The sequence below is a fragment of the Bison bison genome, unplaced genomic scaffold (genome assembly GCF_000754665.1).
Source record: "Bison bison bison isolate TAMUID 2011002044 unplaced genomic scaffold, Bison_UMD1.0 scf7180017864284, whole genome shotgun sequence".
Taxonomy (NCBI): domain Eukaryota; kingdom Metazoa; phylum Chordata; class Mammalia; order Artiodactyla; family Bovidae; genus Bison; species Bison bison.
Genome location: NW_011494856.1, coordinates 674,341 through 690,337, shown reverse-complemented (window position 1 = coordinate 690,337; position 15,997 = coordinate 674,341). Strand labels below are relative to the sequence as shown.

The following is a 15,997-nucleotide window of genomic DNA, read 5'->3' as shown; positions in this document are numbered from 1 at the left end:
TGGCGTGCTGCGATTTATGGGGTCACAAAGAGTCGGACATGACTGAGCGACTGATCTGATCTGATCTGATCTGTCTGATATTCAAGAGCCACCAGCTCTTTCTCGGTTATCATTTGCATGAAATATCTTTTTCCATCCTTTTATCTCGTTTCTTTGTATCTAGAGTATCTTGCAGACAGTATATGGATGGATAATGTGTTTTCTTAAATCAATCTGACAATCAGCCTTTTTAAAGGAGAATTTAATTCACTTAAAGTAATTACTAATAAGCAAGCATTTATTTCTGCCATTTAGCTATATGTTTTGTATGTTTTTGTTCCTCATTTCCTCTATTAGTACTTTATAGGTCTCTCTAACTCTGACCCTGCCTTCTCATCACCTGCTACATTGCGTCCCCACTAACATTGCCTTTTTAAAATATTAATCTAAAGATTCACTGGAGACCTACTCTTTCTAACCTATTTGAATAGCTCCTGATGAACAGTTCCTTCATGAATTTATCCTACAGTGTTAAAAGGACCTACCTTTTTTGGCCATGAAAGTAGGTTCAGGTGCTAGCCCAGTTTTCACCATCTGAATCACTTGTCCCTTAAAGGCACATTCACCACACACTATTCATACACAGTTTATTATTATTATTGATTCCTTGCCTACATGAGGCCTGGGTTAGGCTGGACTCTAGAATACTTAAGAAGAGTCTCTTGATGACTGGCAAGCAAAGAAATGAGCAAAGTGGCTTACATTGTAGGAGCGGGGATGTCTCTGTTTCCACTGCACCAGGAGCAGCTGGGCCACCACCAAGGTAGCGATAAGGATGAGGACCATTTCAGCATGCATGGCTTCGTGGCCGCGATGCTTGGCATGCATGCGTGCGTGCTCGATCCTGAAAGCCAAACAGATGCAGTGAGCTAGGTCAGGGATGGTGTGGTGATAAAGGGTCAGTGCTTTCCAGGGATACCCACTGGTCTATAGCTCAGAACACACTGTTTTAAAAAATAATAAACATTTTTATTTTTGGCTGCACATGGGCTTTGTTGCTGCACGTGGGCTTTCCTTAGTTGCGGTGAGTGGGGGCTACTCTCCAGTTGCAATGTGCAGGCTTCAGCAGCTGTGGCACACAGGCTTAGTTATTCCGAGGTATGTGGAATCTTCTCAGACCAGGGATCAAACCTGTGTCTCCTGCGATGGCAGGCAGATTCTTAACCACTGGACCATGAAGGATGTCCAGAACATACTCTTAAACTACACAAATTAGGGGCTAGAAAGACACATGCCTTAGAAGACAGGAATTCTGAGATAGAACAGGGGTTCTAGGGGCTCCAGTCACCAAGGTTACGTATGGGGTTAAAGGTTGGTGCCCTGCTCCCTACCCCCAATGGTAGAAACAGTGGATTCCTTTCCATTTTGGTCCTATTTCAACCTGTCACTGGAAGGAGAAAAGTGACCCAGAGAGAAGGTCACAGCCATAAAGGCTCATACTCTTATTCAATGATATTTATGACACCAATAAAGGAATAATATTGCAAATGTGTGCTAATTTCAGGGTTAAAGTCTTGCTTTATTTGTCCTACCCTCTCTGTCAGGATCAGAGATCCTTAAGACTAAAGCCTGAAAAATGTGAACTGCTTCAGCTTTATATTACTCCAACAGTGACTCCACTATCAGTATCCAGAAGTAAAGAGTCTCTTCAAGGGCTCAGGAGAGAAAACCTAGAAACTCTTATTTAATCCAAGGCTGGCATTCTCTTGTCTTAAGGACTGGCAGAAAGTGATTCCCTTGGCCAATACAGGCAAAGAGCTTCCTCTGAGAACAGCAAAGTCAATCCTACCATTCTGTGTCAGAGTCAGCTAAGGGACAGGAATAAAGGAATTAGAAAACTGAATATAAATATAACCTATGCTCTGAAGTTTTGGTGCAAGTTCTCCATGGTGGTGACGGTGGGGGTTTAGTCGCTCTGTTGTGTCCAACTCTTTGCAATCCCATGGACTGTAGCCTGCCAGGCTTCTCTGTCCATAGGATTCTCCTGGCAAGGACACTGGAGTGGGTTGCCATTTCCATCTCCAGCAAGTTCTCCATACCCAAGGGTATCAGGGAGAAAGGGAAAGGACAACATAAATGGTATGTATCTTCATGGAATCCCCAAGGGCAATGAGAGACTAAACAAGAACAAACAGTGGGATGCATTATAAACAGATAAATCATAAAGAAATATAGCAAAAAGTTAGTTGTAGATTCTAGTTGGTAGATACAAGGGTGTTCAGTGTACAAATCTTTCAACTTTTCTGTATCTGAGATTTTTCATAATATAATAAAATGTTAAGTTGGAAGATTTAGTAGGCAACCAAATGTCAGCCAGCCAGGCAGCCACAGTACTTAAGGGTTCATCTTACATAAATTTTTATCCTAGGTGGGAGAATCTGACAAAATATATTAATACGGGGAGGAGTCAGAAACTTAGGTTCAGAAACACCTAAGTGGTCTTAGCCAAGAAAATGTACATCTCTTCACCACAATTTCTTCATCTATCAAAAGGAGTCCATACCTTTTCTGCCTCCCTCATAGGATTGTTTATTTGTTGCCCAAACTAAAAGGGCAATGGATATTTAAAAACCTAAGGACTGTGGGGAGTTATAAAGACAATAAAAGATAAATTTCCTGTTCTCAGACAGTATATAACTGATTGAATGTGTACAAGAAATCAAAGAAAGGATTGAGAAAAAATAGAAGTCATCTAGCTCAAGTTTGTAATCCTGTGTTTGAATACCTCCATTGGCTGAGAATATATGCCTCTTAAAGTAACCTATTTAGAACCAGAAGTGTCTGACACATTTTTAATACTCATATGTGCCTATGAAGGAATACAATACTAATGCTTTAAGAAGCAGGAAGCTCAGTATCTCAATATACCATGATTTTTTTTTTTTTTTTTTTTATTTTTTTTTTAGTATTTATTTACCTGCCCCAGATCTTAGTTGTGGCATGTGGGAACTAGTTCCCTGATCAGGGACTGAGCCCAGGTCCCCTACATTGGGAGCATGGAGCCTTAGTCAATGGACTACCAGGGATGTCCCAATATACCACGATAATTTTAATTATGTTTCTGATAATGAGATAAAATCTATCTTACTACAGCATCAATCCTTCAGACCTAATCCTATGCTCTGGAACATATCCACTCTCTCTTTCACAATGCTGCCCCTTCAAATATTTATCATAATATTATTTAAAAACAAAACAAAACCAGGCTTCCCCGGTGGCTCAGTGGTAAAGAATCTACCTGCCAATGCGAGAGACACAGTTTCAATCTCTGATCCGGGAAGATCCCGGATGCCACGAAGCAACTAAGCCCATCCACCACAACTACTAAGCCTGCACTCTAGAGTCCTGGAGCGGCAACTACTGAAGTCCATGGCCGAGAGCCATGCTTCCAACAAGGGAAGCCACTGCAATGAGAAGCCCACCCACTACAACTAGAGAGTAGCCCCTGCTTGCTGCAACAAAGACCCAGCACAACCAAAAAGAAATATAATTTTTTTTTAATTCCTTAAAAAAAAAAAAAAAAAATCCTGTTCCACCATTTTCCTGGACCCCTTTAGGCTAACAGTTCTAGATCTTTTAAACATGATGCATATAACATAATGTGAAGACCATTAATTCTGAATGCCTTCTAGATGTATTTAGCTAAAGATCTTTTAATATGCAGTTTTACAATACAGTCAGTGTGGACTCAGCAAAACAGAACACAGTAGTACTGTTACTTCCCTTAAGGCAGACAGCATACTTTCAATGAACACCTTCCAAAATGTGGAATATTTTGGTAGCTCAGGTATACAACTGGTGCATATTACACTTAAAGTCACCTAAAATCTTGTCATATGAGTCACTATCTTTGCCATTCTATATTTTTATCATCAACAGTTTTCCTCTAAACGAAGTGCTTTTTTCTCACTATTAAAATTTCACTGGGTTGATTTCAGCTCATTGGTCAGCTACCTTGTGAAGTTGAAACTCATTTACTGAGGAGAAATAATGATAATAAGATATTTGTTGACTCACTCTGGTTACAAAGCAAGTCAGTAGCAGATGTGAGATCAGAAAATACACCTCCCATTTTCTCAAACAGAGCTCTCTGCCCTGGTTCCCAGATAATGATGATGCTAATGATGATAACCATTCTCAAAACAGGTAAAACTTACTGGAAGCTTACCACATGCCAGGCACTGTTCTAAGAATTTCACAATTATTAATCTTCAACTCTATTATGGGTACTGTAGTTTTCCTCATTTTACAAATTGGAAAAACCAAGGTAGTATGAAGTAAACTTGCCCAAGATCACATCATTAGGAAATCGCAGAAGTAGTATTCAAACCCAGATGGATGGTTTGGTACAACTATCTATTTACTCCTAAATAGATTGAGCGAGCTACCCAGGAGTGACTCAAATACTGGGAAAGATCTCAAATGACCTGTCCTCCTCGTCACAGGTCACTGTCTCCCATAGATAAGGAAGCAAAAAGGGTAGGTGTACAACTCTATCAGTAGGATTAATCTATGGTTCCCACCATGAGGGGCCCGTTCTGTCACACTTACTTCCATTGCTCCTCAGGAGAGAGTTCTGACATATCCACCTGTAGAAAGACACCACCATAAACATCCATTACTGTCTTAGAACTGTTCCTGCCCAACATACAGGGATCACACATTTGCTAGAGCTAAAAGTATGAATCAGGATTTGTGGGATATGAAGCTAGATAAAATATTCTGCCATATAATACCATTTGACTCTAACTGGCCTCATTAGACTAAGCATCAGTCCCTGCTCTGCTATCAGCTAGTGGTATGACCTTCCAACCACAAAGCTCCAGTTCTATTTGTTAGTCTTATCCTTTTATAGCAGGATTTCTTAAACCTGGACACTAGTGATAATCTGGGACTGGTTAATTCTCTGGGTTGTTTGGCAAGGGGGGATTCTGTAGATTGTATAATGTACAGCAGCATCCCTGGCCTCTACCCACTAGATGCGAGTAACATGTTCACAGATACAACAACCAAAGAAGTCTACAGATATTATCCAATGTCCCTTGGGGGATGAAAAATTGCCCCCAGGTGAAAAACCACTGCTCTAGAATTAGAGCAGTGGTGAGACTGCATCACTGACTCAATGGATATGAGTTTGAGCAAGCTCCAGGAGATGGTGAAGGACAGGGAAGCCTGGCGTGCTGCAGTCCATGGGGTCAGAGAGAGTCAGACACGACGGAGCAAATGAACAACAACAGAATACTACTAAATTCTTTGAGTTCAGGGCTTGAGTGTAGCCATATGGAAAAATACCCAAACCTCAGGACATAAGTCACTCAATACATTCTTACATTGAACTGAGCTGAAAATGCTTTTTGATGTAGAGAAGAAAAGCCGTCATAAACACTCAAAGGAATCAATCAACAAATATTCCTTTAGTACTTATGAAGTTCAAGACCCAGTTTCCCACTGTTCCTCTAATAACTTCAGAAAAGTACCTTAAGTGGAATGTGTGAAGTAAAATGGGCAGAACATCACTCTACTACTAAGTAAGTTGGTACATATTTACCATATATCTTTTATGTGTGTGCAGTGGGAATTCACCATTGCTTAGGGAGGGGTTTCTGGTTTCTACATATCCCATCTAGGGAAGGAAGAAAAGGGAGGGAAGAAAGGAAAGGGAGAAAAGGAAAGAGGGGAGGGATAGAAGGGAAGGGAGAAGAGGGGAAGAGAGAGAGGAGGGGAGAAACAATATCCCAAGGCTTTCCCCAGCCAACCAAGGTATTGAAATCAACCACCCCTTTATCCTACTTTACACTGTTTCACGGAATTTATTCAAGTGACTGACTCAGTCCTTCATCTCCCTGGAAGGACAGAGGTCCCCTCCCAGAGAGGACAAGTAGATGCAGGAAATGGAAAGGCCCAGCTGGGTGGTACCTGAGCAGACAATTCAGAACCACAGTCTTATATTATCTTAGATATGCTTTCCAAGTGATTTAACTGCTGCTTAAATCCAGGGTCAGGGCCAGGGTGATATAAGCAAGGCATCAAGGACCCAAAATTTACAGAGGCACACACTTTCAGGTACTGACCCTGCACTTGCATGACCTTAACAGTGAGTGCCTCCTTCAAGTCTGTGCCCTGCACTTTGTATGCTTCACCCTAGTCCAAGTCCTGCTTATGTTTATCTTGCTCCCATCCTAGAGCATCTCACAGAGCTAAGGAGAATACACTGCTTTTGTGTCTTTCAAGAATAGCAGAGCTGAGCATATATTAAACACTCAATGAGTACTTATGGAATTGAACAGAATTCCTTCCAACAGGGTAATAAGTAAGTACGCTGACAAACCAGCATCCTACCTGGAGATGCTTAAATGAGGATGTAAACAAACACTTGAAAAATACCTAAGGAGCATCTGGGAAATAAGTATTCATTTTCTGGAGGCACCCAGAAAATCATGCTTAAAAAAACTGCATGTCAAAACAAAACACAACTACATATTCAAAAAAGCAAGACAAGTCTGTTGAATGGAAAACAAGGAAGATCCAGAGAACTGGGCCAGGCATGGGGACACCTCTCTGTGAGATAGTGCTCAAGCGTGCTACTATTTGTGCCTTAAAGTTTCTCTCATTGGAAAACAGAGACTGTCTTCTGACTTCATTGTGGGGCTGTGAGAATATACTAGTATTATACTGCAAGTGATTTCACTGCCTTTCCTCCTAGGAGCATAGGTGCTCAGTTGCTAAGTCATGTCCAACTCTTTGCAACCCCATGGACTAGCCCATCACAGTCCTCTGTCCACGGAATTTTCCAGGCAATACAGAAGTGGGTTGCCATGCACTTCTCCAGGGAATCTTCCCAACCTAGGGTTCCAACTTGAATCTCCTGAGTGTATTTCACAAAGTACCTGGAGAGGCCAGGGAACTGAATGTTGGTGAAGCACAGGACAGTGATGCTTTCAGAGCCTCAGGGAAGGCTCAGAAGGGCAAGCTCTTACACTGAGACTAGACCTGGTGCTTAGAAGGCCATTTAGCATTTCATGGAGTAGCGTGAGTACTGGAGTGGAGTAATGCTAAGAGTCAAGAAATGATGTGGCTTTAATATTTCCATCCTGAACCAAAAGATTTTAAAAATTACATCCAAACCAGTCATCTAGCTCAAGTGGAAAAACAAGGAGAGCTATAAGCTATTCTGTAAGTAAGCTGTACCCTAGAAATACATCTGCATTTTCTCCCTCACTAATGAGTTTATTCATCTGGGGCCAAGCAGTAAGTCATTCAGGTCCCCTGTCCAGGCTCAGGTAGCTAATTGGGCAGGCTCTCAGGGCAGGATTGATAGGCCCATATTCCACTCCTAAGACTCGAACACAGAATGTCTTTTTGACAACCAATCACTCCTCTCCTAGGATTTCACAAAGCTTCTAGTCGTGTTAATCTACCAAAGTCCAGATTTCAAAGAATTTAAATCAAAAATGTCAGGCAGAGGGCAAGATAAAATTTCACAAAAATGGAAAATGATCTGTGGTTGACTGATATATTTTCTCAGATGCAAAACACAGATGGATCCACCAGTGTAATCCCACAAGCAGGCCTCTGTCCCCCACAAATACTGATACTCTGGGGTCTCTTGAATCTTTATACAGACTGATTAGTTTGTCCCTTCAACCTTTCTCTTCCACCAAACCACATTCTGCCTTCCTGCAAAATGCCAGCCAAATCCTCCTGGGTCCAGAAAGGCCCATTAGACTGACCCCACTCACTGAAGGGAAAAAAAAATCCTCAACTGCTTTGAGCATGATCCACAGTCCAGAAGCATCAGCACCCTGAGAGCTTAAAAACAGGCTTCAGAATCCATCCCGGACCTCCTGGATCAGAAGCTGCATTTAATAAGATACCCAGGTAATTCACACGCACATAAAAGCACTGCTGTTGCATTCCAGCACTCACATTCAGTCTGTCCTACAGTCACACACCTCCACACACCTGAACTGCTTTTGTTAACAGCTTTCCTGAGATCTAATTCACATGGCATAAAATTCACCCATTTAAAATGTGCTATTCAATGTTTTTAGTATATGCAGAGTTGTGCTACCATCACTGCTCTTTAAATTTAGAACGGTTTTTACTACTCTAAAAATGAAACCAAGTCGGCCATCACTCTGCAACATCCCTCAGCCCAAGAAACCACTAATTTAATTTCGATCTCTATCTACACATTTGCCTGTTCTAGACGTTTCATATAAATGAGATTTAACAATATGTGGTTTTTAGAGAATGGCTTCTTTCACTTAGCATATTTTCAGTGTTGCTGCAAGTATTATAGTCATTCCTTTTTACTGCCAAATACTACTATATTATATGGATATACAATATTTTCTTTGCCAGTTCATCAGCTGATGGACATCTGCATTGTTTACAGCTTTGTGTTATTATAAATAATGCTGTTATGAACATTAACTTACAAGTTTTCATACAGACATGATCTCATTTCGCCTGAGCATATATCTAGTAGTGGAATGGTCTGGTTGTATGGTAACTCAATGCCTAACCTTTGGAAGAACTGACACTTTGTTTTCCACAGCAGTTGTACCATTTCACATGCCCCCCAGCAGTGCACAAGAGTTCCAATTCCTCCACATTGTTGACAACACTTGGTATTATCTTTTTGGTAAGAAGCATCCCACTGAGTGTGAAATGGTAGATTAATGTGATTTTGATTTTGCGTTCCTCTGACGTATAACAATGTTGAGCACCTTTTCATATGACCATCAGCCATTCACATATCTTCTTTGGAGAAAAATTTATCCAGATCCTTCGTCCACTTGTTAAAAACAGATTTTTTTTCCCAGCAGTTTTAGGTTCACAAACTTCCCTGGTGGCTCAGACAGTAAAGCGTCTGCATACAATGCAGGAGACCCAGGTTCAACCCCTGGGTCAGGAAGATCTCCTGGAGAAGGCAATGGCACCCCACTCCAGTACTCTTGCCTGGAAAATCCCATGGACGGAGGAGCCTGGTAGGCTACAGTCCATGGGGTCGCAAAGAGTTGGACACGACTGAGTGACTTCACTTTTAAGTTCACAACAAAACTGAGTGGAAAGCAGAATTTTCCATATGCTCCCTGCTCCTCAATATGCATAGCCTCCCTCATCAACATCCCTCATAAGAGAAGTACCTTTGTGCCATCTGAGGAACCTACATTGACGTATCATCACCCAAAGTCCATAGTTTACCTCAGAGTTCACTACTGATGTACATTCTATGGGCTAGGACAAACATAACATTCTTATGGACACATATCCATAAACAGAGTATCATACAGAGTAGTCCTACCGACCTAAAAATTCTCTGTGCTCCTCTTATTCATCCCTCCATCTCCCCTAATCCCTAGCCACCACTGCTCTTTTTACGGTCTCCATAGTATCACCTTGTCCATATAGTTGAAATCATGTAGTACACAGCCTTTTCACATTGGCTTCTTTCACTTAGTAACATGCATTTAATCTTCCTCCATGTGTGTACAGGGTTTAATAGCTCATTTCTGTTTTAGTACTGAATTAAACTCCACTGTCTGGAAGTGCCACAGTTTATTTACCCATTCACCTACTAAGACGCTATGTGTGCTCAGTCACTCAGTCACGCCCGACTCTGCACCACCGGAACTACAGCTTGCCATGCTCCTCTGTCCATGGAATTTTCCAGTCAAGAATACTGGAATGGGTTGCCATTTCCTACTCCAGGGGACCTTCCCAACGTAGGGATTGAACATGTGTCTCTTTGTCTCCTGTACTGTCAGGCAGATTCTTTACCACTGGACCACCTGGGAAGCAAAAGACATCTTGGTTGCTTCCAAATTTTAGCAATTATTAAGCTGCTATAAAGATCTGTGTACAGGTTTCTGTATGAACATACATTTTCAGCTCCTTTGGGGATATATTAAGGAGCACAACTCCTGGATATGGTATGGTAATAGTAAGTTTAATTTTGCAAGAAACTGCAAAACTATCTTCCAAAGTTTGACGGAAGATATTCTCTTGCATTCCCACCAGAAATGAATGACAGTTCCTGTTGCTCCACATCCTCCCAGTATTTGGTAGTGTCAGTGTCTCAGATTCTGATGATTCTAATAGGTGTGTAGTGGTATCTCACTGCTGTTTTAATTTGAATTTCGCTGACTACATGAGGTGGGACATCTTTCACATGCTTATTTTCTATCTATGTGTCTTCTTTGGTGTATCTTTCTAACTATGTATCTTCTTTGTTAAAGTCTCTAGCCTACTTTTTAAACAGGTTTTCTTATTACTGAGTTGAAAGAGTTCTTTGTGTATTTTAGGTAATAGTCCTTTATTTCTTTATTGTATACTTCTTTATGGCTGTGTCAGGTCTTAGTTGTGGCATGTGGGATCTTGGGCTTCCCAGGTGGCTCAGTGGTAAAGAATCTGCCTGCCAATGCAGGAGACACAAGAGACATGAGTTCAATCCCTAGGTTGGGAAGATCCCCTGGAAGAGTAAATGACAACCCATTCGAGTATTTCTTGCCTGGAAAATTCCACGGACAGAGCAGCCTGGGGAGCCACAGTCAACGGGGTCATAAAGAATCGGACACAACTGAAAACACACACACACACGTGGCATCTTAGTTCCCCAACCAGAGATTCAACCTGCACCCTCTGCATTGGAGGATGGATTCTCAACCACTGAACCACCAGGGAAGTCCCTGACAGTCTTTTTTCCTGACAATCTCTTTTAATTGATGCATTTAAACAACTAATGTTCAAAGTGATTGATACAGTTGGATTAATATCTACTATATATTTGTTACTGTTTTCTATGTGTTGCCCTTGCCTGTTCCTATTTTTGTCTTCTAATCTTTCTCTGCCTTTTGTAGTTTTAACTGAGAATATTATATGATTACATTTCCTTTCCTTTCTTAGCTTATCAGTTATACTTTTTTTTGGCCACGCTGTGCAGTTTGTGGGATCTTAGTTCCCCAACCAAGGATTGAACCTGGGCCATCAGCAGTGAAAGCACAGAGTCATGACCACTGGACCAACATGGAATTCCCTATACTTTTATTTTTACTTCTTTTAGAGGTTGCTCTAGAATTTGCAATATACATAAATAGTAAAATCCACTTTCAAACAATACTGTATCACGTCACAGACAGTGTGAGTACCTTATAACAACAAAATAATCTTAATTCCTCCTCTCATCCCTTGTATCATTGCTGTCATTCATTTCACTTATCCCTAAGTACACATACAGAAACATATGCAGTCAAATATAGTGTCGGTATTACAACTTTCACAAAACTATTCACTGTTATATCAATCAACAACTTGTAAACTAAAAGAGCCACTACAAAATTCCTATAGCTTATATATTTAATGGTGAAAGACTGAATGCTTTTTCCCTAAGATCAGAAATAATGTCAGGATGTCCACCCTCACCACTACTATTCAAAACATACTGACGTTTCTGGCCAACAAAATAAAGCGATAAAAGGTACAGATTAAAAAGAAATAAAACTGTCCCTTATTTGCAGATGACATGATGGCCTACACAGAAAATCCCAAAGAATCTATGAAAAAAAAATTCTAGAATAACAGCGTTCAGCAAGGTGGCAGAATATAAACATACACACAAAAGTTATATTTCTATATTAGCAAAGAACATGTGGAAAATGACATTTAAGATACAATAAAATTTACAATTAAAAAAAGAATTAGTAAAATAAATGTTTTTTCAGTCTACTTTCACTTACTCCCATTCCAATGCTTTTCCTTTGTTTAGGTAGACCTGAGGCTCTGACCTCTCTTATTTTCCTCTCTCTAAACAACTTTTAATATTTCTTGCAAGACAAGCCTGTGTGTGTGCTCAGTCACGTTTGAGCCTTTGCCACACTGTGGACTGTAGCCCGGCAGGCTCCTCTGCCCATGGGACTTTCAGGCAAGAATACTGGAGTGGGTTGCCATTTCCTTCTCCAGGCTACCTTCCTGATGCAGGGATCAAACCCGAGTCTCTTGAATCTCTGCACTGGCAGGTGGATTCTTTACCACTAGTGCCACCGGAAGCAAGACAGCCTACTAGCAACAAATTTGCTCTATTTTTGTCTGTCTTTTTTAATTTAATTTATTTGGGTCTTTGTTGCTGCACATGGGCTTTCTCTAGTTCCAGTGGGCTGGGGCTCCTCTAGTTGCGGTGCAGACTTCTTAATGTGGATGCTTCTCTTGTGAAGCATGGGCTCAGAAGCCGTGGTGCACCGGCTTAGCTGCTCCGCAGCACATGGAATCTTCCCAGACCAGGGATTGAACCTGTGTCCCCTGCACTGGCAGGTGGATTCTTAACCACTGAACCATCAGGGAGACCCTATTTCTCCTCTTTTGAAGGCTGATTTTCAGGATACAGAAATCTAGGCAGATGGGGGTTTGTCTTTACTCTTCTATAGGTAAAGTGTTTTCTCTGCTGGCTTCTTTCAGAATTTTTTCTTTGTCTCTGACTTTCTATGATTTGAAAAATGATATGCCTAGATGTAGTGGGGGGAGGGGAGGCGCAGTGTTGGCATTTAACCTGCTTGGTGTTTTCTGAACTTCCTGGATCAGTGGTTTGGTGTCTGACATTAACTTGAGGAGATTCCCTGTCATTATTGTTTAAAATATTTGTTTCTCTCCTCCTTCTGGTATTCCCATGATGCACCTGTTTCTGTCTATTCAGGTCGCTGTGACAAAGTACCACTGACTAGGTGGCTTATAAACAACAAACATTTACTTCTCACATTTCTGGAGGGTGGAAGTCCAGGATCAAGCACAAGCTGGAAGGGATTAGGAAACTCTGTGGGGCCTCTACTGTAAGAGTACAGACTCCAATTATGAGGGTTCTGCCCTCAGGACCTAATCACTTCCTATAAGCCCCATCTCCTAACACCAATACCTTTAGGATTAGGATTTCAACATATGAATTTATGGGGAACATGAACATTCAGACCATAACAACACACCTTTACTTTTGTAGTAGTCCCACAGTTCTTGGGATATTTTCTTTCAAGTCTTTATTTTTTAATTTTTATAGGTTTCTACTGAAATATTCTCAAGCTCGGAGACTCTTTCTTCGGCTTTATCTAGTCTATTGATAAGCCCATCAAGGGCATTTTTCATTTCTGTCAGGGTGTTTTTGATCTCTAAACATTTCTTTTTGATTCCTTCTTAGAATGTAAATTTATCTGCGTACAATGCCCAGCTGTTCTTGCATGTTGTCTCGTGTATCCATTTGAGCATACTTAGCACAGCAATCAGTTATTTTAAATTCCTTGTCTAGTGATTCCAACATCCCTGCCAGAGATGGGTTTAATTCTGATACTTAGCCTGTCTCTTCAAAGTGTGTTTTGCCTTTTAATATATCTCGCAATTTTTTGATAGCTGGGTATGATATACGAGGTAAAAGGAATTTCTATAAACAGGGATTTAGTACTGTAGTGGTAGGATGCTGGGGAGGAACAGCCTTCTCCAGTTCTATGACTGGGTTTCAGTCTTTTAGTGAGTGTGCGCCTGTGGAGTGTGAACTTCACAAGTGCTTCGCAGTGCCTCACCCACCCCTCTTAGGTGGGGCACAATGGCTTAAGAGGACGGAGTTGGGGATTTCCCTTATCCAACATAAAAAGCTACAACTGGTCAGAGATGGGTATTTTCTTTCCCCTAGATCAGTCAGGCTCTGATAAAACCCCAAAAGGTTAGACTATGGTTAAACAGTTTCCCCTGATGGCAGATCTTAAGAAGAACAGAATGCTCTGTAGTATTTTTAAAAGGTTCTTTCCCAGCCCTGCCAGCCACAAAAGCACAAAGGGATTTTTCTCAATACTCAATGTAAGAACCTGCCAGATACCTGGAAGGTCATTGTGGGGGCTATGAATATCTATGAGTACCTGTGGAGTTCTTAACTTTGAATTGTCCACACTGAGCCTCTAGCAATTTATTACAATCCAGGTTTCCCTGCGCCAATACTGGTTCCCACAGAGGTTTCTGCTTCTGTAAGTTGTGATTCATGCCAGCAGTTTGTCTTTGTCCTATGACCTCACTTTTCTAAAGATCTAAGAATTGTTGATTTTTCAGTTTTTTCAGCTTTTTACTCATTCTTAGGACAGAATAGTGATTTCCAAGCTTCTTACATGCCATATTGAAACCCTTCTGTCCATTTTTTAAAAGTAGGTTATTTATATTTTAATTGTTGAGTTATAAAAGTTTTTTAAATATATTCTGGATATAAAGTCTCTTATCTGATACATGACCTGCAAGTACTTTCTCTCATTCTATGCTGTGCTTAGTCGCTCAATCATGTCCGACTCTTTGCGACCCCATGGACTGTTGCCCGCCAGGCTCCTCTGTCCATGGAATTCTCCAGGCAAGAATACTGGAGTGGGTTGCCATGCCCTCCTCCAGGGGATCTTCCCAACCCAGGGATCAAACCCAGGTCTCCCGCATTGCAGGCGGATTCTTTACTGTCTGGGCCACCAGGTAAATCCCCTTCTTCCATTCTGTGGGTTGTCTTTTTACTTTTTTTGGTGATGTCCTATGCAATACAAGTTTTTCATTTTAATGAAGTACAGTTTTCTTTTTCTTTTACTGCTTTTGCTTTTTGTGTCATATCTAAGAAACTACTGTCTAATTTGATAGTGATTTATGACTACTTTTCTTCTGAGAGTTTTATATTTTTAGTTATTACATTTACGTCATTGGTCTGTTCCCTGCCCCACCCCCCACCCCACTGGCCTGTTTTGAGTCAATTTTTATATATGGTGCGATGCAGGGGGTCCAACTTCATTCTTTTGCCTATGGCTATCTAGCTGTCTCAGCATCATTTGTTAAAAAGACTATTCATTTCCCCTGTGGACCTGATTGTTCACATTGGCTCTTAACTCTCTAAGAAGGTACAACACCCTTGTTTCCCACATTATTTTCTTAAGTGTCCACATAGCTCTATATATCAGAACCTCTGAAAAGATAGCTGGACATACATACTACCATATATACAATACCAGATCTACAAGACCTTTTAGAACTAACATCCGAAAAAGATGTCCTTTTCACTATAGGGGACTGGACTGCAAAAGTAGGAAGTCAAGAAATACCTGGAGTAACAGGCAAATTTGGCCTTGGAGTGCAGAATAAAGCAGGGCAAAGCCTTATAGAGTTTTGCCAAGAGAACGCACTGGTCATAGCAAACACCCACTTCCAACAACACAAGAGAAGACTCTACACATGGACATCACCAGACGGTCAACACTGAAATAAGACTGATTATATTCTTTGAAGCCAAAGATGGAGAAGCTCTATACAGTCAGCAAAAACAAGACTGGGAGCTGACTGCGGCTGAGATCATGAACTCCTTATTGCCAAATTCAGACTTAAGTTGAAGAAAGTGGGGAAAACCACTAGACCATTCAGGTATGACCTAAATCAAATCCCTTATGACTATACAGTAAAAGTGAGAGATAGACTTAAAGGACTAGATCTGATAGAGTGTCTGATGAACTAGGGATGGAGGTTCGTGATACTGTACAGGAGACAGGGATCAAGACCATCTCCAAGAAAAAGAAATCCAAAAAAGCAAAATGGCTGTCTGAGGAGGCCTTATAAATAGCTGTGAAAAGAAGAGAAGCAAAAAGCAAAGGAAAAAAGGAAAGGTATACCCATTTGAATGCAGAGTTCCAAAGAATAGCAAGGAGAGATAAGAAAGCCTTCCTCAGCAATCAGTGCAAACAAATAGAGGAAAACAATAGAATGAGAAAGACCAGAGATCTCTTCAAGAAAATCAGAGATACCAAGGGATCATTTCACGCAAAGATGGGCTCAATAAAAGACAGAAATGGTATGGACTTAACACAAGCAGAAGATATTAAGAAAAGGTGGCAAGAATACACAAAAGAACTGTACAAAAAAGATCTTCACAACCCAGATAATCACGACGGTGTGATCACTCACCTAGAGC

The 15,997-nt window shown here is 40.9% G+C and overlaps 1 protein-coding gene across 2 annotated transcripts in view; it reads right to left on the bottom strand.

Annotated features, from left to right (window-relative positions):
- Positions 1-15,997, bottom strand: part of RNF121 (ring finger protein 121) — an 88,156-nt gene that overhangs the window by 46,919 nt on the left and 25,240 nt on the right. Inside the window, exons 2-3 of one of the 2 annotated variants that reach the window (XM_010849469.1) lie at positions 4,591-4,628; positions 742-883 (exon numbers count right to left, since the gene is read on the bottom strand). In XM_010849469.1, the coding sequence (XP_010847771.1) occupies positions 742-883; positions 4,591-4,628 (180 nt within the window). The remainder of the gene's footprint in view (positions 1-741; positions 884-4,590; positions 4,629-15,997) is intronic. The other variant, XM_010849470.1, reaches the window with a different exon arrangement.